Genomic DNA, 25,894 nt, shown 5'->3' on the forward strand with positions numbered 1-25,894 from the left:
TCAAAGTGCTGGAACAAACAATCCTAAAATTTGTACAGAATCAGAAAAGACCCCGAATCACCAAGGAAATGTTGAAAAAGAAAAAGCTGGGGGCATCACGTTGCCTGATTTCAAGCTATATTACAAAGCAGTGATCACCAAGACAGCATGGTACTGGCACAAAAACAGACATATAGACCCATGGAACAGAATAGAGAACCCAGATATGGACCCTCAACTCTATGGTCAAATCATCTTTGACAAAGCAGGAAAAAACATGCAATGGAAAAAAGACAGTCTCTTCAATAAATGGTGCTGGGAAAATTGGACAGCCACAAGCAGAAGAATGAAATTCTACCATTGTCTAACACCATACACAAAGATATGTATGTGTGATTAACATAACATAATAAAATAAAATTTAATAAATAAAAAACTAGATGGATACATCCTTAGAAACATACAGCCTACAAAGACTGAATCAACAAAAAAAACAAAAACAGAAACAGAAAACCTGAACAGACCAAAAATGAGTAAGGAGAATGAAGCAGAAATAAAAACCCTCCCAACAAAGAAAAGCCCAGCTCCAGATGGTTTCACACATGAATTGTACCACTTCTTTAAAGAATTAACCCCAATCCGATAGGCGGAGCAAGATGGCGGAGGAGTAGGAAACCTGGATTTCATCTGGTCTCAGGAATTCAGCTGAATAGGGATCAAACCATTCTGAACACCTACGAACTCAACAGGAGATCCAAGAGAAGAATAGCAACAACTCTCTGAACAGAAAAGCGACCACTTTCTGGAAGGTAGGACGTGTGGAGAAGTGGATCCGAGGCGATATTCGGGAGGATAGATGGCGGGGGAGGGGGCGTCCATCGGCTGCTTCTGGCAAATGCTAGAGCCGGAGCACAAAATCGGAACTTTTAGAAGTCGGCTCCGCTGAGGGACGTCGCTCCAGTGGCTAAGCGGGGGGTGGAACCCTCGTGGGACAGTGTGGTCTCAGGACCCTCAGGGTCACAGAAAGACCGGGGGTGCCTGAGTGCAGCACAGCTCCCAGGTATCAGAGCGGGGAAGCCGGCTGTAGAGACGGAGCCAAGGTGCGGGCTCTCAGCTCGGGGTTGCCATAAACTGTGATCCGCGGCCCAATCGGGCCACTGCTCCTCCAGCAGGGACCCAACAAGTGGCAGATCCGGGGAGACTCCCCTTCCTCCCCCAGGAGGAGCGGCGGCGAAGCGCACCACAGGGATCTTCTGGGTTTGGAGACTCCACACGGGGTTGGGTGCCAGAGATAGAAACGCTCGGTCACAGGCCGGGTGAGCACGGAGTGCAGCCGGAGACCGGGAACACGGGAGTGACTGCTTTTCTCTGGGGGCGCACTGAGGAGTGGGGCCCCAAGTTCATGGCTCCTCCGGGCGGAGATTGGGAGGCCACCATTTTCACTCTTGTCCTCCAAAGCTGTACGGAAAGCTTGCAGGGAACAAAAGCTCCCAAGAGCAAACCCAAGCAGATTGCTTATCCCGGACCAGCAAGGGTGGGGCAATTCCGCCTCCGGCAAAGACATTTGGGAATCACAGTAACAGGCCCCTCTCCAAGAAGCTCAGCATGAACAGCCAGCCAAGACCAAGTTTACTGATCAAGGAGAACGGGAGAACTCCAGCGCTGGGGGAAAACTGCACATAGAATTCATGGCTTTTTTACCATTATTCATTAGTTTTTCAAAGTTAATTTTTTTAACTTTTTCTTTTAATTTTTCTTTTTCCCTTTTTCAACCAAGATCTTATCAATCCCTTTTTGAAAAAAAATTTTTTTTATTTTTCATTTTTAGAGTCATATTCTATCCCTTCATAGTAGATACCCTTATTTTTGGCATATATATATAAGTTGTTCTCTCCTTAAAATTTTGAGATACAGTTTCGTCTAACAGATCAAAATATACCCTAAATCACTAGTGTATGGCTTTGTTCTAGTCTCCTCCCTGATCACATTCTCCCCCTTTTTTTATCTTTTTTTTAAAAAAAATCTTTCTTTTTTCAAACAACTTCTTATCAAATCCTTTTATAAAATCTTTTATAATTTTCATCTTTACAGTCATCTTCCATGCCTTCATTGTATCAACCCTTATATTGTACATATATAAGTCTTTCTTTCTTTAAAATTTATGAGGCATTTTCTTCTAACAGACCAAAATACATCCAAAATCTAGTGTGTGGCACTGATCTATGCACTAGCCTGATCATATTTGATCATATTCTGTCTTTTGTTTTGTTTTGTTCTGTTTTTGTTTTATTTTATCTTTTTCTTTTTTTTGCTCTTTCTTTTTTCTTTCTTTCCCTTTCTTTTCCCCTGGTTTCAGGTCTTTTCTGATTTCTTTAGAGTATATTTGCTGGAGACGTTGTTAACCTGGGGGCATTTTGTTCTCTCATTCATCTGTTCTCCTCTGGACAAAATGAAGAGACGAAAAAAAATCACCTCAGCAAAAAGAACAAGAGGTAGTACCGTCTGCCAGGGACCTACTCAATACGGACATTAGTACGATGTCAGACCTAGAGTTCAGAATCATGACTTTAAAGACACTAGCTGGGCTTGAAAAAAGCATGGAAGTTATTAGAGAAACCCTTTCTGGAGAAATAAAAGAACTAAAATCTAACCAACTCAAAATCAAAAAGGCTATTAATGAAGTGCAATCAAAAATGGGGGTACTAACTGCTAGGATAAATGAGGCAGAAGAGAGAATCAGCGATATAGAAGACCAAATGATGGAAAATAAAGAAGCTGAGAAAAAGAGAGAGAAACAACTACTGGATCACGAAGGCAGAATTCGAGAGATAAGTGATACGATAAGATGAAACAACATTAGAATAATTGGGATCCCAGAAGAAGAAGAAAGAGAGAGAGGGGCAGAAGGAATATTGGAGCAAATTATAGCAGAGAACTTCCCTAATGTGGGGAAGGAAACAGGCATCAAAATCCAGGAGGCACAGAGAACCCCTCTCAAAATCAATAAAAATAGGTCAACACCCCGACATCTAATAGTAAAATTTACGAGTCTCAGAGACAAAGAGAAAATCTTGAAAGCAGCTCGGGAGAAAAGATCTGTAACCTACAATGGTAGAAACATTAGATTGGCAACAGACCTATCCACAGAGACCTGGCAAGCCAGAAAGGACTGGCATGATATCTTCAGAGCACTACACGAGAAAAATATGCAGCCAAGAATACTATATCCTGCTAGGCTGTCATTGAAAATTGAAGGAGAGATAAAAACCTTCCAGGATAAACAAAAAATAAAGGAATTTGCAAACACGAAACCAGCCCTCCAAGAAATATTGAAAGGGATCCTCTAAGCAGAGAGCCTAAAAGCAGCATAGACCAGAAAGGAACACAGACAATATACAGTAACAGTCACCTTACAAGCAATACAATAGCACTAAATTCATACCTTTCAATAGTTACCCTGAATGTAAATGGGCTGAATGCCCCAATCAAAAGACACAGGCTATCAGAATGGAATAAAAAACAAGACCCATCAATATGCTGTCTGCAAGAGACTCATTTTAGACTCAAAGACACCCTCAGATTGAAAGTGAGGGGGTGGAAAACCATTTACCATGCTAATGGACACCAAAAGAAAGCTGGGGTGGCAATCCTTATGTCAGACAAATTAGATTTTAACACAAAGACTGTAATAAGAGATGAGGAAGGCCACTATATCCTACGTAAAGGGTCTATACACCAAGAAGATCTAACAATTGTAAATAGCTATGCCCTTAACATGGGAGCAGCCAATTATATAAGGCAATTAATAACAAAAGCAAAGAAACACATTGACAACAATACAATAATAGTGGGGGACTTTAACACCCCCCTGACTGAAATGGACAGATCAACAAGGAAATAAAGACGTTAAATGACACACTGGACCAAATGGACTTCACAGATATATTCAGAACATTCCATCCCAAAGCAACGGAATACACATTCTTCTCTAGTGCCCATGGAACATTCTCCAGAACTGATCACATCCTAGGTCACAAATCAGGTCTCAACCGGTACCAAAAGATTGGGATTATTCCCTGCATATTTTCAGACCACAATGCTTTGAAACTAGAACTCAACCACAAGAGGAAAGTCGGAAAGAACTCAAATACATGGAGGCTAAAGAGCATCCTACTAAAGAATGAATGGGTCAACCAGGAAATTAAAGAAGAATTTAAAAAATTCATGGAAACCAATGAAAATGAAAACACAACTGTTCAAAATCTTTGGGATACAGCAAAGGCAGTCCTGAGAGGAAAGTATATAGCAATACAAGCCTTTCTCAAGAAACAAGAAAGGTCTCAAATACACAACCTAACCCTACACCTAAAGGAGCCGGAGAAAGAACAGCAAAGAAAGCCTAAACCCAGCAGGAGAAGAGAAATCATAAAGATCAGAGCAGAAATCAATGAACTACAAACCAAAAGAACAGTAGAACAGATCAACGAAACTAGGAGCTGGTTCTTTGAAAGAATTGACAAGATTGATAAACCCCTGGCCAGACTTATCAAAAAGAAAAGAGAAATGACCCAAATCAACAAAATCATGAATGAAAGAGGAGAGATCACAACCAACACCAAAGAAATACAAACAAGTATGAGAACATATTATGAGCAACTCTATGCCAGCAAATTAGATAACCTGGAAGAAATGGGTGCATTCCTAGAGATGTATCAACTACCAAAATTGAACCAGGAAGAAATAGAAAACCTGAACAGACCTATAACCACTAAGGAAATTGAAGCAGTCATCAAAAATCTCCCCAGAAACAAAAGCCCAGGGCCAGATGGCTTCCCAGGGGAATTCTCCCAAACATTTAAAGAAGAATTAATACCTATTCGCCTGAAACTGTTCCAAAAAATAGAAATGGAAGGAAAAGTTCCAAACTTATTTTATCAGGCCACCATGACCTTGATCCCCAAACCAGACAAAGACCCCATCAAAAAGGAGAATTACAGACCAATATCCTTGATGAACATGGATGCAAAAATTCTCACCAAAATACTAGCCAATAGGATCCAACAGTACATTAAAAGGATTATTCACCACGACCAAGTGTGATTTATCCCTGGGCTGCAAGGTTGGTTCAACATCCACAAATCAATCAACGTGATATAATATATTAACAAAAGAAAGAACAAGAATCATATGATCCTCCCAATAGATGCAGAGAAAGCACTTGACAAAGTACAGCATCCTTTCTTGATCAAAACTCTTCAGAGTATAGGGATAGAGGGTACCTACCTCAATATCACAAAAGCCATCTATGAAAAACCTACATGCGAATATCATTCTCAATGGGGAAAAGCTGAGAGCTTTCCCCCTAAGGTCAGGAACGCGGCAGGGTTGTCCCCTCTCACCACTGCTATTCAACATAGTATTAGAAGTCCTAGCCACAGCAATCAGACAACAAAAAATAAATAAATAAATAAATAAATAAAAGGCATCCAAATCAGCAAAGAGGAAGTCAAACTCTCACTCTTTGCAGATGATATGATACTTTATATGGAAAACACAAAGACTCCACCCCAAAACTGCTAGAACTCATACAGGAATTCAGTCAAGTAGCAGGCTATAAAATCAATGCACAGAAATCAGTGGCATTCCTATACACCAACAACAAGACAGAAGAGAGACAAATTAAAGAGTCGATCCCATTTACAATTGCACCCAAAACCATAAGATACCGAGGAATAAATCTAACCAAAGAGGCAAAGGATCTGTACTCAGAAAACTATAAAATACTCATGAAAGAAATTGAGGAAGACACACAGAAATGGAAAAACATTCCATGCTCGTGGATTTGAAGAACAAAGATTGTGAAGATGTCAATGCTACCTAGAGCAATCTACACATTCAATGCAATCCCCATCAAAATACCATCCACTTTTTTCAAAGAAATGGAACAAATAATCCTAAAATTTGTATGGAACCAGAAGAGACCCAGAATAGCCAGAGGAATGTTGAAAAAGAAAAGCAAAGCTGGTGGCATCACAATTCCGGACTTCCAGCTCTATTACAAAGCTGTCATCATCAAGACAGTATGGTACTGGCACAAAAACAGACACATAGATCAGTGGAACAGAATCGAGAGCCCAGAAATGGACCCTCAACTCTATGGTCAACTCATCTTTGACAAAGCAGGAAAGAATGTCCAATGGCAAAAAGACAGTCTCTTCAACAAATGGTGTTGGGAAAATTGGACAGCCACATGCAGAAGAATGAAACTGGACCATTTCCTTACACCACACACAAAAATAGACTCCAAATGGTTGAAAGACCTAAACGTGAGACAGGAGTCCATCAAAATCCTAAAGGAGAACACAGGCAGCAACCTCTTCGACCTCAGCCGCAGCAACTTCTTCCTAGAAACATCGCCAAAGGCAAGGGAAGCCAGGGCAAAAATGAACTATTGGGATTTCATCAAGATAAAAAGCTTTTGCACAGCCAAAGAAACAGTCCACAAAACCAAAAGACAACCGACAGAATGGGAGAAAATATTTGCAAATGACATATCAGATAAAGGGCTAGTATCCAAAATCTATAAAGAACTTATCAAACTCAACACCCAAAGAACACATAATCCAATCAAGAAATGGGCAGAAGACATGAACAGACATTTTTCCAAAGAAGACATCCAAATGGCCAAGAGACACACGAAAAGTGCTCAACATCGCTCGGCATCAGGGAAATCCAAATCAAAACCTCCATGAGATACCACCTCACACCAGTCAGAATGGCTAAAATTAACAAGTCAGGAAACGAGAGATATTGGCGGGGATGCAGAGAAAGGGGAACCCTCCTACACTGCCACTGGGAATGCAAGTTGGTGCAACCACTCTGGAAAACAGTATGGAGGTTCCTCAAACTGTAGAAAATAGAGCTACCATACAATCCAGCCATTGCACTACTGGGTATTTACCCCAAAGATACAAATGTAGGGATCCGAAGGGGTACGTGCACCCCGATGTTTATAGCAGCAATGTCCACAATAGCCAAACTGTGGAAAGCGCCAAGATGTCCATCGACAGATGAATGGATAAAGAAGAAGTGGTATATATACACAATGGAATATTATGCAGCCATCAAAAGGAATGAGATCTTGCCATTTGCAATGACGTGGTTGGAACTGGAGGGTGTTATGCTGAGTGAAATAAGTCAATCAGAGAAAGACATGTATCATATGACCTCACTGATATGAGGAATTCCTAATCTCAGGAAACAAACTGAGGGTTGCTGGATTGGTGGGGGGTGGGAGGGATGGGGTGGCTGGATGATAGACATTGGGGAGGGTATGTGCTGTGGCGAGTGCTGTGAATTGTGTAAGACTGTTGAATCACAGACCTGTACTTCTGAAACAAATAACGCAACATATTTTAAGAAAAAAGAAAAAGAAGAAGATAGCAGGAGGGGAAGAATGAAGGGGAGTAAGTCAGAGGGGGAGACGAACCAGGAGAGATGATGGACTCTGAAAAACAAACTGAGGTTTCTAGAGGGGAGGTGGGTAGGGGGATGGGTTAGCCTGGTGATGGGTTTTAAAGAGGGCACATTCTGCGTGGAGCACTGGGTGTTATGAACAAACAATGAATCATGGAACACTACACCAAAACAAATGATGTAATATATGGTGATTAACATAACAATAAAAAATTTAAAAAAAGAAGAAGAAGAAGAAGATAGCAGGAGGGGAAGAATGAAGGGGGGGAAATCAGAGGGGGAGACCAACCATGAGAGACGATGGACTCTGAAAAACAAACTGAAGGTTCTAGAGGGGAGGGAGGTGGGCGGATGGGTTAACCTGGTGATGGGTATTAAAGAGGGCACATTCTGCATGGAGCACTGGGTGTTATGCACAAACAATGAATCATGGAACACTACATCTAAAACTAATGATGCAATGTATGGTGATTAACATAACTATTAAAAAAAAGAATTAACCCCAATCCTTCTCAAACTTCCACAAAAATTTAAAGAGGAAGGAACACTCCCAAATTCATTTTACAAGGCCAGCATTATCCTGATACTAAAGCTAACGAAGGACACTACAAGAAAAGAAAATTACAGGCCAATACCTTTGATGAATATGGATGCAAAAATTCTCAACAAAATACCAGCAAACATTGAGGTGCATGTGTCTCTTTTCATTTGTATTTATGTACCCTTTGGGCAAATACCTAGTAGTGCAATTGCTGGATCATAGGGTAGTTCTATTTTTAACTTTTTGGAGAGCCTCCATGCTGTTATCCAGAGTGGCTGCACCAGTTTGCATTTCCACCAACAGTGCAAGAGGGTTCCCTTTTTCCATATCCTCACCAACACCTATTGTTTCTTGGGTTGTTGATTTTATCCATTCTGACAGGTGTGAGGTGATATCTCATTATACTTTTGATTTGTATTTCCCTGATGATAATTGATATTGAGCACCTTTTCATGTGTCTGTTGGCCATCTGTATCTTCTTTGGGAAAATGTCTATTCGCATCTATTTTTTTATTGGATTATTCGTCTTGGGGGGTGTTGAGTTTGATAAATTCTTTATATAGTTTGGATACTAAGCCTTTATCAGATATGTCATTTACAAATAACATTCTCCCATTCCATAGGTTGCCTTTTAGTTTTGTTGATTGTTTCCTTTGCTGTGCAGAAGCTTTTTATTTTGGTGAAGTCCCAGTAGTTTGTTTTTGCTTTTGTTTCCCTTGCCTCAGGAGACTTATCTAGAAAGAGATTTCCATGGCCATTGTCAAAGGGGTTAAAAAAGAATGAAATGCCATATATATATATATATCAAAATTTTATATATATATATATATATATATAAACATATGTGGAATATATATATTCCACATCTTCTTTATCCATTCACCATTTGATGGACACTTGGGCTGTTTCCATAGTTTGGCTATTCTTTTATATATATATAAAAGAATATATATATATTATATATGAATATTACTCAGCCATAAAAAAGAATGAAATCTTGTCATTTGCAACATGGATGGAGCTAGAGAGTATTATGCTAAGCAAAATAAGTCAGTCAGAGAAAGACAAATGCCGTATGATTTCACTCAGATGAAGAATTTAAAAAACAAAACAAATGAGCAAAGGAGAAAAAAAAAAGGCAAACCAAGAGAAAGATTCCCAACTATAGAGAACAAATTGATGATTACCAGAAGGGAGGTAAGTGGGGAGCTGGGTTAAATAGATGATGAAGATTAAGGAGTACACTTGTGATGAGCACTGGGTGTTCTATGGAAGTGTTGAATCACTATATTGTATACCTGAAAATAATATTACACTGTATGTTAACTAACTGGAATTTAAAGAAAAACAAAAATATATACTAGCAAACAGAATTAAACAGCATATCAAAAGGAGCATACATCATGATCAAGTGGGACTTACTCTTGGGATATAAGGATAGCATATGGACCATATTCATAAAATGAAATATAAGATCATAGGATCATCTCAATCAATGCCCAAAAAAAGAAGACATGACAAAATTCAACATCCATTTATGACAAAAACATTCAACAAATTGAATGTAGTAAGAATGTACCTCACATAATAAAGGCCATATGTAATAACCTCAAAACTAATATCATACTCAACAATGAAAGGTCAAAGCTTTTCCTTTATGATCATGATTAAGACAAGGATGTCCACTCCCATCACTCCCATTCAACATAATACCAGAAGTCCTAGCTAGATAAATTAGGCAATGGGACGCCTGGGTGGCTCATTCGGTTAAGCATCTGCGTTCGACTCAGGTCATAATCCCAGGGTCCTGTGATCGAGTCCCACATTGGGCCCCCTGCTCAGTGGGGAGCCTGCTTCTCCTTCTCCCACTCCCCCAGCCTTGTGCACTCTGTCTCTCTCTGGCAAATAAATAAATAAATAAATAAATAAATAAATAAATAAAATCTTTTTTAAAAATTAGATAAATTAGGCAAGAAAAAGAAATAAAAGTCATCCAAATTAGAAAGTAAGAAGAAAAATTTTCTCTGTTTGCAACAACTGATTCTTTGAAAATACAAATAAAGTCCATAAATGTCTAGCCAGGATAACAAAGAAAGAGAAAAGACACGAATTACTGATATCAGAAATGAAATGGGGTATTTCACTACAGATGCCATAGACTTTAAAAGGATAATCAAGGAATACTATGGACTATTCTTTGTCCACAAATTTGATAATCTAAATGAAATGGACCAATTCCTTGAAAGACACAATATGCCAAAACTCACACAAAAAGAAATAATCTGAATAGGACTTTATCTATTAAAGAAATTGTCTCAACAATTGAACTTCCCAAATAGAAAGCACCAGGCCCAGATGGATTTACTGGTGAATTCTACCAAACATTTAAGGGAAAAATTATACCAATTGTCTACAGTAACCTTCAATGTATACAAGGTAAGGGAATATGTCCTAAATTTTTCAGCATTGTCTCTTTTTAAGATTTTATTTATTTATTTGAGAAAGAGAGAGTGCACAAGTGGTGTGAGGGCAAAGAGAGAGGGAGAAGCAGACTACCCACTGAGCAGGGAGCCCAATACAGGGCTCAATCCCAGGATCCCAAGATCATAACCTAAGCTGAAGGCAAACACTTAACCAACTGAGCCACCCAGCACCCCTCAGCATTTCTTAATACCAAAACCAGAGAGGGGTGCCTGGGTGGCTCAGTCAGTTAAGCAGCCAAATTGATCTCAGCTGAGGTCTTGATCTTGGGGTCAAGAGTTCAAGCCCAGCTTTGAGCTCCACTCTGGGGAGCCTACTTAAAAAAAAAAAAAAAAGGAAGAAAGAAAAAAAAAGACAAATATGTCACACTCAAGTGTGATTTATCCCATAGATAAAAGGCTGATTTAGCATTCGAAAGAGAACTAATAAAATCCAATACATCAATAGGCTAAAGAAGAAAAATTACATGATTATATCAATAGATGTAGAAAAAGCATTTTCCAACACGTGCACTTATGGTTTTTTAAAAAATTGCCGTATACTAGTAACAGAAAGGAATGTCCTTAATGTGATAAAGAATGTCTACAAAAACCTACAGCTATCAACATACTTAAGTGTGAGAAACTTGAAGCTTTTCTACTAGGGTCAGGAATAAGGCAAGGATGCCCATCTAACCACTGCTCTTCAACATTGTACTTGAGAACTCAGCTAATGCAATAAGACAAGAAAAGGAATAAAAGACATACAGATTAAGAAGGAAGGAATGTGTTTTCTTTCCACTGATGACAAGATTGACACATTAGAAAATCTGAAACAATGGACCAAAAACTCTGGGAATTAATAAGTAGTTAAAGCAAGGCTGCAGAATACAAGCTTAATATATAAAAGTCAATGACTTTCCTATATACCACCAATGAACAAGTAGAGTTTTAATTTGAAAATACAGTACCATATACATTAGCACCCCTCCCAAAATGATATACATAGGTATAAATCTAACAAAACATATAGAAGATCTATATAAGGAAAACTACAAAACTCTGATGAAGAAAATTGATGAAGAACTAAATAAATGTAGAGATATTCATAGATAGGATAAGTAATTTTGTGGATATCAATAAGCTGATTCTAAAGTTTATATGATAGAGACAAAAGTTCCAAAATAGCCAAGATGATATTGAAAAAGAAGAAGTTGTAAGACTGACAGTACCTGACTTCAATACTTAATACAAAGGAAATTCAATCAAGGCAGTGTAGTTTTGGGGAAAAGAATAGGCAGATTAATAGAACAGAATAAAGAGTACAGAAATATAAAGCCAAGTGATCTTTGAAAAAGGAGTAAAAGCTATTCAATGGAGCAAAGATAGTCTCTTCAACAAATGATACTAGAACTGGATATCCGCATGCAAAAAAATGAACCTAGACACATATCCAACACCCTTCACAAAAATTAACTCAAAATGTATTACTGACCTAAATGTAAAACTATAAAGCTATAAAGCTCCTACCAAGAAAAGGGACAAAATATGGGATGGAGCCCTGTGGCAGGCTCCCTGCTCAGTGGAAAGTCTGCTTCTCCCTCTCACTCTCTGCCCCTCCCCCCACTCTTGCTTTTCTCTCTCTCAAATAAAGAAGTAAAATCTTTAAAAAAGAGAGAGAAAGAAAAGAAAGAAGGAAGGAAGGAAAGGAAAGAAAGAAAAAGAAAGAAAGAAAAAGAAAGAAAGAAAGAAAGAAAGAAAGAAAGAAAGAAAGAAAGAAAGAAAGAAAGAAAAGAAAGAGAGAGAGAAAGAAAGAAAGAAAGGAAGGAAGGAAGGAAAGAAAGAAAGAAAGAAAGAAAGAAAGAAAGAAAGAAAGAAAGAAAGAAAGAAGAGAAGAAAGAAAGAAGAAAGAAAAAAAGAAAGAAGAAAAGAAAAAATAAAGAAAGAAGAAAAGAAAGAAAGAAGAAAGAAAGAAAGAAAGAAAGAAAGAAAGAAAGAAAGAAAGAAAGAAAGAAAGAAAGAAAGAAAGAAGAAAGAGAGAGAGAGAAAGAAAGAGAAAAAGAAAGAGGGGCGCCTGGGTGGCTCATTTGGTTGAACGTCTGCCTTCAGCTCAGGTCATGATCTCAGGGTCCTGGGATCAGGCCCCATATCGTTCTCCCTGCTTGGCGGGGAGCCTGCTTCTCCCTCTGCCTCTGCTGCTCCCCCTGCCTGTGCTGTGTCTCTCTGTCAAATAAATAAATAAAATCTTTAAAAAGGAAGGAAGGAAGGAAGGAAGGAAGGAAGGAAGGAAGGAAGGAAGGAAGGAAGGAAGGAAGGAACTGCCATAATGTCTTTTGAAATGGCTGTTCATGGAATTAAAATTAAAACTTTTTTTAAAAAAATGAAAACTAATATTAATAAAAAATAAAATAGCTGTACAATTTTGCATTCTCATCATAACGAATGAGAGTTCCCGTTGGTCCACATCCTTGCCAGTATTCTTGTTATCAGTGTTTTGGATTTTAGCTATTCTAATGGGTGTGTAGTGATGTCTCATTGTTATTTTAATTGTTTAATTTAATTCCCTAATGACAAATGATTTTGAGCATCTTTCATAGGCTTATTTGTCATCTGTACATATTTTTTTGGTGAGGTATCTGTTTAAATCTTTTGCCCATTTGGAGCACCTGGGTGGCTCAGTCAGTTAACTGTCTGCCTTCAGCCCAGGTCATGATCCCAGGATCCTGGAATCAAGCCCCACATCAGGCTCCTTGCTCAGCAGGGAGCCTGCTTCTCCTTCTTTCTCTGCCACTCCCCCTGGCTTATGCTCTCTCTCTCCCCCCCCTCAAATAAATAAAATCTAAAATAAGTAAATAAATCTTTTGCCCATTTTTAGTTGGGTTATTTGCCTTCTAACTATTGAGGTTTTTCTTTGTATTTTTTGATGTATGCCAACCTTGTATTCCCAGAATAAATCTCACTTAGTTCTAATGTATTCTCCTTTTTATATACTGCTAGATTTAATATGCTAGTATTTGATAAATATATTTCCTTTTTTTAAAAAGATTTTATTTATTTTAGATAGCACACAGAGGGAGAGGGAGAAGCAGACTCCCCACTGAGCAGGGGCCCCGACAAGGGCCTCGATCCCAGGACCCCGGGATCATGACCTGAGCCAAAGGCAGACACTTAAATGACTGAACCACCCAGGTGCTCCTTAACAAATATATTTTCACCTATGCTCATAAGATATATAATTCTGTAATTTTCCCTTATAATTTATAGTGTCTAATTTTAGGATCAAAGTTATGCGGGTCCTATAAAATGAATTGTGAAGTGTACTCTATTCCTGAGATACATAGTAGGAATGAGTACATATGTTCACAAAAAATATGTACAAGGTTGTTTATTAAAAAGCACTATTATTCGTTGATATTAGTGTTTTTAACTCCTCTTAACTTTATTATTTCCTTCCTTCTATTTTATTTGGATTTATTCTTTTTTTAATTTTTATTGTTATGTTAATCACCATATATTACATCATTAGGTTTTGATGTAGTGTTCCATGATTCATTGTTTGTGCATAACACCCAGTGCTCCATGCAGAATGTGCCCTCTTTAATACCCATCACCAGGCTAACCCATCCCCCTACCCTCCTCCCCTCTAGAACCCTTATTTGGATTTATTCTATTATTCCCTTTCTAACTTCTTAATTAAATAATTAACTTACTTATTTTTAACCTTTCCTCTTTTATAATATAAAGCATAAAGTTTCCTCTTAGATAGTTTTAGCTGCATTCCAAAAGTTTTTATGTGCAGTATTTTCATCATTATTCACTTTCCTGCATGGGTGTCTAATTTTCTTACTTGAGTACATTTTACACACAATGTTACATTAATATTAGGTGTACAATATAGTGATTCAGCATCGCTGTACCTTACTACAAGCATAGCTACCATTGTCATCATACTGTGCTCTTACAATATCATTGACTATAGTCCCTATGCTGTACACTTTATCCCTGTGACTTATTCATTCCGTAACTGGAAGCCTGTATCTACCACTCCCCTTTACCCATTTTGTGCACCCCACCACCCCCTTCCCTCTGGCAGCCATCAGTTTGTTTTCCATATTTATAAGTCTGAGTCTGCTTTTTGTTTGCTTGTTCATTTGTTTTGTTTTTTAGATTACACATTTAAGTGAAATCATATGGTATTTGTCTTTCTCTGTCTGCCTTATTTCACTTATCATAATACCCTCTAGGTTTAGCCACGTTGTTGCAAATGGCAAGATCTCATCATTTTTATGGCTGTGTAATATTCCATTGTGTGTATAGACAGAGATATATGTCTATCTCATCTTCTTTATCCATTAATCTACCAGTAGACACTTAAGTTCCTTCTATATCTTGGCTACTGTAAATATATATTTAGACACACACACACACACACACACACACAGCATTAATTAGAATGGAACAAATAGAATGGCAAAAGTGAAAATCCATGGTAAATACCTATAACAAAAATTAGGTGATGCAGTATCTCCCAAGAACCCTGAAATACAAACAGGTAGGCCAAAACCACAGCAACAAGACTCATATAAAATTGGCAGTTATGCTGGACATAGTGAAGGGAAGAGAAAGCATAGTTTTGATATTCTCAACAGCTAGGGACTCTAGAAATTGTTAAGTTTTGGAGAGAGCAATTTTCTTTTTTTTTCTTTAAATTTTGTATTGTTATGTTAATGTAATACATTACATCATTAGTTTTTGATGTAGTGTTCCACGATTCATTGTTTGTGCATAACACCCAGTACTCCACGCAGAACGTGCCCTCTTCAATACCCATCACCAGGGTAACCCATCCCCCCACCCCCTCCCCTCTAGAACCCTCAGTTTGTTTTTCAGAGTCCATCGTCTCTCATGGTTCGTCTCCCCCTCCAATTTATTCCCCTTCATTCTTCCCCTCCTGCTATCTTCTTCCTCTTTTTTTTTCTTAACATATATTGTATTATTTGTTTCAGAGGTACAGATCTGTGATTCAACAGTCTTGCACAATTCACAGCGCTCACCATAGCACATACCCTCCCCAATGTCTATCACCCAGCCACCCCATCCCTCCCACCCCCGCAACATTCCAGCAACCCTCAGTTTGTTTCCTGAGATCTGCTGGGTTTGGAGAGCAATTTTCTATTTCAAAAAAATAACCAAAACAGACAGCAAACATACAGAAAGGTGCTCAGCATCATTAGTCATCCGGGAAATACAAATTTAAACTTGCAATGAGATACCATTGAACACCCATAAGAATGGCTAAAATTTAAAAATTGACCATATCAAGAGTTGATACAGATGTGGATAAAGAGGACTTTCATACATGGCTAGTTGGAATAAAAAAAATACTTGAAAAATTTTGGTAGTATCTACTAATATTAGTGAATCTCAAACCTCTGCCCCAACAGTTCCATTCCTAGGAAAATGATTTCATATAAGCACCAAGAGGTAGGTAGAGAGTAATTTTTTTAATTGTATGTAATAGACTCAAACTCTAAGCTATGTTAGTTATATCTTGCTGTATAACAAATTAGCAAAAAACTAGTGGTCCAAAACAAAAATAAACACATACCCAGAGTTTCTGTGAGTTAGAAATTTAGGAGAGGCTTAGCTGGGTAGTTCTGGCTCAGGGTCTTTCATGAAATTGGAGTAAAGCTGTTAACTGTTTCAGTCATCTGAAAGCTCACTGGAGCTAGAGGATCTTCTTTTTTTCTTTAAGATTTTACTTATTTATTTGACAGAGAGAGACACAGCAAGAGTGGGAACACAAGCAAGGGGAGTGGGAGAGGTAGAAGAAGGCCTCCCGCTGAGCAGGGACCCCCCCCCCCAATGCGGGGCTTGATCCCAGGACCCTGGGATCATGACCTGAGCCAAAGGCAGATGCTTAACGACTGACCTACCCAGGGGCCCCTGGAGGATCTTCTAAGATGACTCAATCATATGGCTGTTGACAGTTCCTCATCACATGCTTCTCTCCACAGGACTTCTTGAATGTCCTCCTTACAACATAGTGTCTGGCTTCCCCTACATCAAATGATCCAAAAGAGAGCAAGATAGAAAAAAGAGAGAGAGAGAGCAAGATAGAAACCACAATGTCTTTTATGAATTAGCCTCAGAAGTCACACTCTTATTTCTGTAGTTAATCGGTCAGCCCTATTCATTGGGAAGGGGACTAGACCATTTTTTTTTTCATTTTATTATGTTAGTCACCATACAATATATCATTAGTTTTTGCTGTGGTGATCCACGATCCATTGTTTTCGTATAACACCCAGTGCACCATGCAATACGTGCCCTCCTTAATACCCACCACCGGGCTAACCAATCTCCCCTTTCCCCCCCCAACCCTGTTTGTTTCCCAGAGTCCATAGTCTCTCATGGTTCATCTCTCCCTCCAATTCTCCCCGCTCATTTTTTCCCTTCCTTCTCCTAATATCCTCCATGCTATTCCTTATGTGCCACAAATAAGTGAAACCATATCATAATTGACTTTCTCTGCTTGACTTATTTCACTTAGCATCATCTCCTCCAGTCCCATCCATGTTGATGTAAAAGTTGGGTATTCATCCTTTCTGATGGCTGAGTAATATTCCATTGTATATATGGACCACATCTTCTTTATCCATTCATCTGTTGAAGGGCATCTCGGCTCTTTCCACAGTTTGGCTATTGTGGACATTCCTGCGATGAACATTGGGGTGCATATGGCCCTTTTTTCACTACATCTGTGTCTTTGGGGTAAATGCCCAGGAGTGCAATTGCTGGGTCATAGGGTAGCTCTATTTTTAAATTTTTGAGGCACCTCCACACTGTTTTCCAAAGTGGCTGTACCAACCTGCATTCCCACCAACAGTGTAAGAGGGTTCCCCTTTCTCCACAACCTCTCCAACATTTGTTGTTTCTTTCCCTGTCCATTTTTGCCATTCTAACTGGTTGTAAGGTGGTATCTCAATGTGGTTTTGGTTTGAATTTCCCTGATGGCTAATGATGATGAACATTTTTTCATGCATCTGTTAGCTATTTGTTTGTCTTCTTCAGAGAAGTGTCTGTTCATATCTTCTACCCACTTTTTGACTTGATTATTTGTTTTTGGGTGTTGAGTTTGAGAAGTTCTTTATAGATCTTGGATACCAGCCCTTTATCTGTAGTGTCATTTGCAAATATCTTCTCCCATTCTGTGGGTTGCCTCTTTGTTTTGTTGACTGTTTCCTTTGCTGTGCAGAAGCTTTTTATCTTGATGAAGTCCCCAAAGTTCATTTTTGCTTTTGTTTCACTAGCTTTTGGAGATGTATCTTGAAAGAAGTTGCTGTGGCCGATGTCCAAGAAGTTACTGCCTATTTTCTCCTCTAGGATTTTGATGGATTCCTGTCTCACATTGAGGTTTTTCATCCACTTTGAGTTTATTTTTGTGAATGGTGTTAGAGAATGGTCGAGTTTCATTCTTCTACATGTAGCTGTCCAGTTTGCCCGGCATCATTTATTGAAGAGACTGTCTTTTTTCCATTGCATAGTTTTTCCTGCTTTGTGAAAGATTATTTGACCATAGAGTTGAGGGTCCATATCTGGGCTCTCTATTCTGTTCCATGGGTCTATATGTCTGTTTTTGTGCCAGTACCATGCTGTCTTGGTTATCACAGCTTTGTAATATAGCTTGAAATTGGACAACGTGATGCCCCCAGCTTTGTTTTTCTTTTGCAACATTTCCTTGGCGATTCAGGGTCTTTTCTGATTCCATACAAATTTTAGGATTGTTTGTCCCAGCACTTTGAAAAATGTCATTGGAATTTTGATTGGGATGGCATTGAAGGTATAGTTTGCTCTGGGTAGCATAGACATTTTAACAATGTTTATTCTTCCGATCCATGAGCATGGAATATTTTTCCATCTTTTTGTGTCTTCTTCAATTTCGTTCATGAGTGTTCTGTAGTTCCTAGAGTATAGATCCTTTACCTCTTTCGTTAGGTTTATTCCGAGGTATCTTATGGTTTTTGGTGCTATTTTAAATGGAATCGTTTCTCTAATCTCTTTCTACAGTTGCGTTGTTAGTGTATAAGAAAGCAACTGATTTCTGTGCATTGATTTTGTATCCTGCCACATTACTGAATTGCTGTATGGGCTCTAGTAATTTGGGGGTGGAGTCTTTTGGGTTTTCCACATAAAGTACCATGTCGTCTGCAAAAAGAGAGAGTTTGACTTCTTCTTTGCCAATTTGAATACATGTATTTCTTTTTGTTGTCTGATTGCTGTTGCTAAGACTTCTAGTACTATGTTGAACAATAGTGGGGAGAGTGGGCATCCTTGATGTGTTCCTGATCTTAAGGGAAAGGCTCTCAGCTTTTCCCCATTGAGGATGATATTCACTGTGGGTTTTTCATAGACGGATTTTATGAACTTGAGGAATGTTCCCTCTATCCCTATACTCTGAAGAGTTTTAATCAGGAAAGGATGTTGTATTTTGTCAAATGCTTTTTTCTGCATCAATTGAGAGGACCATATGGTCCTTCTCCCTCCTCTTATTAATGTGTTCTATCACACTGATTGATTTGCGAATGTTGAACCACCCTTGCATCCCGGAGATAAATCCCACTTGGTCGTGGTGGATGATCCTTTTAATGTATTGTTGGATCCTATTAGCTAGGATTTTGTTGAAGATTTTGGAATCCATATTCATCAGGGATATCGGTCTGAAATTCTCCTTTTTGATGGGGTCTTTGCCTGTTTTGGGGATGAAGGTAATGCTGGCCTCATAGAATGAGTTTGGAAGTTTTCCTTCTGTTTCTATGTTTTGAAACAGCTTCAGTAGAATAAGTATTATTTCTTGTCTGAATGTTTGGTAGAATTCCCCAGGGAATCCATCAGGCCCTGGACTCTTGTTTTTTGGGAGGTTTTTGATCAGTGCTTCTATCTTGTTCCTGGTTATTGGCCTATTCAGGTTGTCAATTTCTTCCTGTTTCAGTCTTGGCAGCTAATAGATTTCCAGGAAGGCCTCCACTTCATCCAGATTGCTCAGTTTATTGGCATATAGCTGTTGATAATAATTTCTAATAATTGTTTCTATTTCCTTGGTGTTAGTTATGATCTCTCCCCTTTCATTCATAATTTTATTAATTTGGGTCCTTTCTCTTTTCTTTTGGATAAGTCTGGCCAGTGGTTTATTGATCTTATTAATTCATTCAAAGAACCAACTTCTAGTTTCGTTGATCTGATCTACAGTGTTTCTGGTTTCTAAGTCATTGTTCTCTGCTTTAATTTTAATTATTTCTCTTCTAATGTGTGGCTTAGGCATCATTTGTTGCTTTTTCTCTAGTTCTTTAAGGTGCAGAGTTGGTGAATTTGGGATTTTTCTATTTTTTTGAGTGAGGCTTGGATGGCTATGTATTTCCCCCTTAGGACCGCCTTTGCAGTATCCCATAGGTTTTGGACCAATGTGTTTTTGTTCTCATCGATTTCCATGAATTGTTTAAGTTCTTCTTTGATTTCCTGGTTGACCCAAACATTCTTGAGCTGAGTGGTCTTTAGCTTCCAAGTGTTTGAATTTCTGCCAAATTTTTTCTTGTGAATGAGTTCCAGCTTTAAAACATTGTGGTCTGAGAATATGCAGGGAATAATCTCAGTCTTTTGGTATCTGTTGAGACCTGATTTGTGACCCAGTATGTGGTCTATTCTGGAGAAAGTTCCATGAGCGCTCGAGAAGAATGAGTATTCTGTTGTTTTACGGTGGAATGTTCTGTAAATATCTATGAGGTCCATCTGGTGAAGTGTATCATTCAAAGCTCTTGTTTCCTTGTTGATTTTCTGCTTAGATGATCTGTCCATTGCTGAGAGTGGAGTATTGAGGTCTCCTACAATTAACATATTGTTATCAATATGACTCTTTATTTTGGTTAACAGTTGGCTTATGTAGATGGATGCTCCCATGTTGGGGGCATAGATATTTATAATTGTTACATCTTCTTGTTGGATAGATCCTTTAAGAATTATATAATGTCCTTCTGTGTCTCTAATTACAGACTTTAGTTTAAAATCTAATTTGTCTGATATAAGAATTGCTACCCCAGCTTTCTTTTGAGGTCCGCTGGCATGGAAGATGGATCTCTATCCCTTCACTTTCAGTCTGGATGTATCTTTAGGTTCAAAATGAGTCTCTTGTAGACAGCATATGGTTGGGTTCTGTCTTTTTATCCAATCTGCCACCCTGTGCTGTTTTATGGGAGCATTTAGGCTGTTCACGTTGAGAGTGATTATTGAAAGATATGAATTTATTGTCATCATGTTGCCTGTGAAGACTTTTTTTTAAGATTTTATTTATTTATTCGAGAGAGAGAGAGAATGAGAGATAGTGAGCATGAGAGGGAAAAGGGTCAGAGGGAGAAGCAGACTCCCCGCTGAGCAGGGAGCCTGATGTGGGACTTGATCCCGGGACTCAGGATCATGACCTGAGCCGAAGGCAGTCGCTTAACCAACTGAGCCACCCAGGTGCCCCAAGACGTTGTTTTTATAGATTGTCCCTGTAAATTTCTGTTGTATATCACTCTTGGGATCTTTCTCCTTTTATAGAACCCCCCTTAATATTTCTTGCAGGGCCAGCTTAGTGGTCACATATTCTTTCAGTTTCTGCCAGTCGTGGAAGCTCTGCATCTCTCCATCCATTCTAAATGACAGCCTTGCCAGATAAAGTATTCTTGGCTGCATGGTCTTCTCGTTTAGTACCCTGAATATGTCTTGCCAGGCCTTTCTGGCTTGCCAGCTCACTGTGGATAGGTCTGACATTATTCTGATGTTCCTCCCTCTGTACGTAAGGAATCTCTTTCCCCTAACTGCCCCTAAGATGGTTTCCTTGGTTCTAAGATTTGCAGGTTTTACTATTACAAGCCAGGGTGTTGGCCTGTTTTCCTTGATCCAGGGAGGGGTCCTCTCTGCCTCTAGGATGCGAATGTTTGTTTCATTCCCCAGATTAGGGAAGTTCTCACCTATGATTTACTCAAATACATCTTCTAGTCCTCTCTCTCTCTCCACTCCTTCTGGGATTCCAATTATTCTGACATTGGAACGCTTCATGATGTCACTTATTTTTCTGATTCTATTTTCATGGATTCTGAGTTGTTTTTCCCTGGCCTCCTCTTTTTCCTTTTTATCTATTATATTGTCTTCCAGGTCACTTATTTGTTCTTCTGCCTCAGTTACCCTAGCTGTTAGATTATCTAGATTGGATTGGATCTCAGTGATAGCATTTTTAAGTTCTGCCAATTCAGCTTTCATTTCTGCCCTTAGAGACTCTATGTTGCCATTAATTGATTTCTCCATTCTAGCCATTGTCTTCGCAATTGCTAGCCTGAATTCCATCTCCGACATCTTGGTTATATCTGCATCTATTTGCAAATCTGTGGCATAAGTCATAATCTCGGAGTCTTTTCTATTTTGGGGGCTCCTCTCCTAGTCATGCTGTTGATGGGTGTTTGAGGGAATGCACAGAGTCCAAATTATTGACCAGAACCCAAGCAAGATGCACCTGTTTTCTTGGGACCTTAGGGTTGCTGGCCTCTTGTTTTCCCAGCCTGTCTTCTGGGGGAGGGGCTTGCTGCACTGTTACTCACGCAACCCCATTTGGGTGGAGTTGCCCTGCCCCCCTGTGGCGGGGGATGGGCTCAGCGGGAATCAGTTTTGGGGGCTTTTGTTCTCTGGCGGCTTTCCCTGGCGGCTTTCTGCATCTCTTCCATGAGTCAGAGCAGAAGAGACCGGTTCCAACCCTCTGCCTCAGAGCAGAGAGACCACAGTCTGCTCTTCAGTGAGCTCTCCAGGCCACACCATCTCTGTTTCTGTCTGGGCTGCTATAAACTGCAGCATCCTGGGTTGTGTGCCCCTCCGCAATGCCCCCAGTCCTGCCTCCAGGTCAGGGCACGTCTCTGCCCTTTGTGCTTCTAAAACCGCCAGCCACTCCCAGTTCGCACGGGCAACACCACCAATCTGGGTTTCCGCCCCGGGGCTGCCCTAAAGTCCTTTCCCCAACGCTACTGGTCTGTGAGTCTTTGCCCCCTCCTCAGCCCGCGAGGCTGTCACTCACCGGCAGTGTAGGATCCCCACGGCCAGGCTCCCTCTCACTGCCGTTTATCCTCCAATATCTGCCCCAGAATCATGGCTCCCCGCTTCGTACCTCGAAACCAACCGCCTGCGATATTCTGTTTGTAGAGATCCAGATCTTCTTACATCTCAGGCTGGTTTTGTGGGTGCTCAGAGTGGTCTGGTAGATATCCAGCTCAATTCCGGGGACCAGTTGAAATAGGGTCCCCTACTCCTCCACCATCTTTCCTTCCTCCCAGGACTAGATAATTTTGTGATAACTAGGAGGTAGGGATCATTTGGGGCCATTTAGGAGGCTGGATACCATACCATATATCCACCAACAGAGGTGTAGTCATACACTGGCAACTATATAGCAATGAACACAAATGAAGTACAGTTATACACAGGAACACCGATGAATCTTAAAAATATACTGAGTGACAGAAGCCAGATAAAAATAATACAGACTGTATTGTTGCACTCATATGAAGTACAAAAAAGGCAAAATCAAATTATAGTATTTAGGATTCCATACTTAGGTAATAAGACCATAAAGAACAGGAAAATAAATGCTTACCATAGAGAGGAAGTGAGTCGCTAGTGGCATATAGCTGACTTCTTGAATGCTGGGTTTCAGTTACATGTTTGTTAACTTTATTATAATTCACTGAGCTGTACACTTATGTTCCTCCATACATATTACATAGTTTATGTTTGATGTATTTCCCAATTTGAAAAGTTTTACATTTTACCTCCATGGAAGATATTTAGGGACTTATGACAAGATAAAATCAGTATTATTGATATGTACTTTTAAAAAAATATTTTAATTCCAATTAATTCCATTTGCAGTTATCTTCAATTGTGTGATAATACATATAAATGCATCCTGTCAATTAGGAATGGCTACAGTATTACTACTGTATTTTCAGAAGCTGTAATATCCCATTTCCCTGGTGAATACCTTCACATTTGTGTTTTATTTTTATGATTTTTTTCTTTCCTTTAGGATGAAGACTGCCTAGTCATAAGAATAGTATAGACATCCTACCCTAAACACACACACACACACACACACACACACACACATGCACACACACACCCATACACACACACCTGGAGAAAGAAACCACACCCAAATTTTATGAGCAGTTTCAGGACAATGGAACATTAGGATTCATATAAGTCAGGTTTGGCAAAGTAAGTGTATGAGCTTGCTGTGATTATCTGACCCTCTGTAATTTTTACAAACTATAGGTATTAAGACCATACTTCATTTAAAAAAAAAAAAGACCATACTTCACGTGGAAGTAAATCTATTGAAATATTTAACAAAGTGACAATATACTAAAAGAGAATGGACTTTGGGATTACGTTGTCCCTGTTAATACAGGGTATTAACATATATTCTCCCTTCCATAAGTATGGACAATTGGAATGGTATTTATTTGGGAATTTTGTAAAACTCTTATCACATACAGGGCCCTTTCTGTTACTTTCCTTTCTTAGGTAACATCATACACCAGGAACATCAAGGAATTATTAGCTACTACATTCCCAAAAAGGAAATCTGCTGGGGAAAGGTGATTTTAGAAATCAGACTCTTCTAGCATTATGTGTAATAGAAGACTGATAGAAGGAGGCATTGAGATTCAAGCATATGGAATGGAAGCCTGACATTGGAAGAGGAGAACCTTTGTTATTTTCCAAAGGCCCCTATAGTTTGAGACTTATGACCCTAAATTCTATTATTCCATACTATCAAAAGAATGAGGATGGCAAACTGCCTCCTCTCTATTTTCAGCCATCTTTTCCTTCTACTTTCTAGCTTCCCCCTTCTGTGTCTTTCTGTCCCTAAGCATACGCCTGGCAGGAGTTGGGGAATGACTGGGTGGGGGAAAAGAACACTGGGGAAATTACAATGGTAATACCATCTTTTTTTTTTTCTGTTAAAGGTGTTTAGTATTTTGGAGGAAGCTAAAGTGCTATTCAATCTAGAAGACTATTCTGTCAGTCAGATAACACTGGAGCAAGTCTTCCTGACCATTGCTAATATTGATAAAACAGAAAATATTCAAGAAATAAAAGTGCTATGAGATTCAGTTCCAACCAGTGACCATTATGTCTTGTCTAGATTGCTGCCTGCAATTAGATACACAGAGGGACTTCTCCCTCTCCCTCTGTATTTTTCTGTGTGTGTGCACATGTGTATATACAAATTGAACCCCCAAAGAAGAAAATTTGTAATCTTTGGAGATTAAGATAAATGACCTGTTGTGAAGAACAGAACTGTAAAGGATCTGAGATTTTACCCTACTTGAAAGTTATCAAGTTGGCCCTACCACAGTTTCACGAGTACTGGCAGAAGACCCTGGAATCCTGGGTCAAAGTCACAGGAATTTGTTACAGCAATAGCAGTAGTCCGAGATTATATTTGTGCCAGTCCTTTAATCCCTAATTCTCACAAGGCAACACAAAGGGAGCCAGGTAATTCCTGTACATTCAGTGGACTGTGTTACAGGAGAGAAACCCTGGGTTTATGGAAGCCAAATCTCTTATAATGGGCCATAAATAAACCAGCCCTACCTTTGCTCTGGAAGGAAACATTCTCATTACACTAAAAATGAAGTAAATGTTTCCTTTGGTCCAGAGGGAGATATGATCACTCTTCGAGGCTGTTTGCTCTACAATCAGCCTTGTAAAAATAGTCCAAAACAAAAAGGCAGTTAGTGCTTCTGTTTGCAAGTCATGCAAAAATGCAAGAGACCTACGATTAATAACTATTTTTAAATGGTAATGTTAATCAAAACTCATCCCATCTGATGCTACAAAAAAAAAGTCCTAGATGAGTTTTAACTACTTTCAAGGAATCTGTATTTTATAAATTTTTCCTGAAAATACAAAAACTACAAAATTTGTCAAACTCATTTTATGAGATCATATAACCTTGATACTAACAATCATATAAACAATCGTATAAACTTGATACCAACACTGGATAAGCATAATTCAAGAAAACTGTTTTCATTCTATAAACATAGATTTGGGCAGATAGCTTTCTAAATATTCTGTACAACATAATCCTGATATTTCATTTTATGACATGCCTGTGTTCTACTTTTTCTGGTATACTGTAACTTCCTATTTCTTGGTTGTTGTCCTCTTTTTGCTAGAGTGAAACCAACTTTCTAGGCAAGAGTGGGGGAGTAAAGTTTCTGAGTAATTCTTGGCTCAAAGTGTTTCTTTTTACTTCACACTGAAGGGACTGTCTGCCTATAGAATTCCACTCTAAATAGTGTATTATTCCACTGTCTCCTAACATCCAGCGTTGCTGATTAGCATT

General features: G+C 39.0%; 1 protein-coding gene across 1 annotated transcript in view; it reads left to right on the forward strand.

Annotated features, from left to right (window-relative positions):
• Positions 1 to 24,647, forward strand: part of LOC114198787 (phospholipid-transporting ATPase ABCA3-like) — a 193,365-nt gene extending 168,718 nt beyond the window's left edge. The window contains 2 exon segments of the mRNA XM_088017066.1: positions 24,061 to 24,134; positions 24,507 to 24,647. Coding sequence (XP_087873192.1) covers positions 24,061 to 24,134; positions 24,507 to 24,647 — 215 coding nt within the window.
• The last annotated feature ends 1,247 nt before the right edge of the window (positions 24,648 to 25,894 follow it).

Source organism: Eumetopias jubatus, unplaced genomic scaffold, assembly GCF_037043125.1.
Source record: "Eumetopias jubatus isolate StellerSeaLion01/CBP00866 unplaced genomic scaffold, mEumJub1_p1.0 scaffold_12, whole genome shotgun sequence".
Classification (NCBI taxonomy): Eukaryota; Metazoa; Chordata; class Mammalia; order Carnivora; family Otariidae; genus Eumetopias; species Eumetopias jubatus.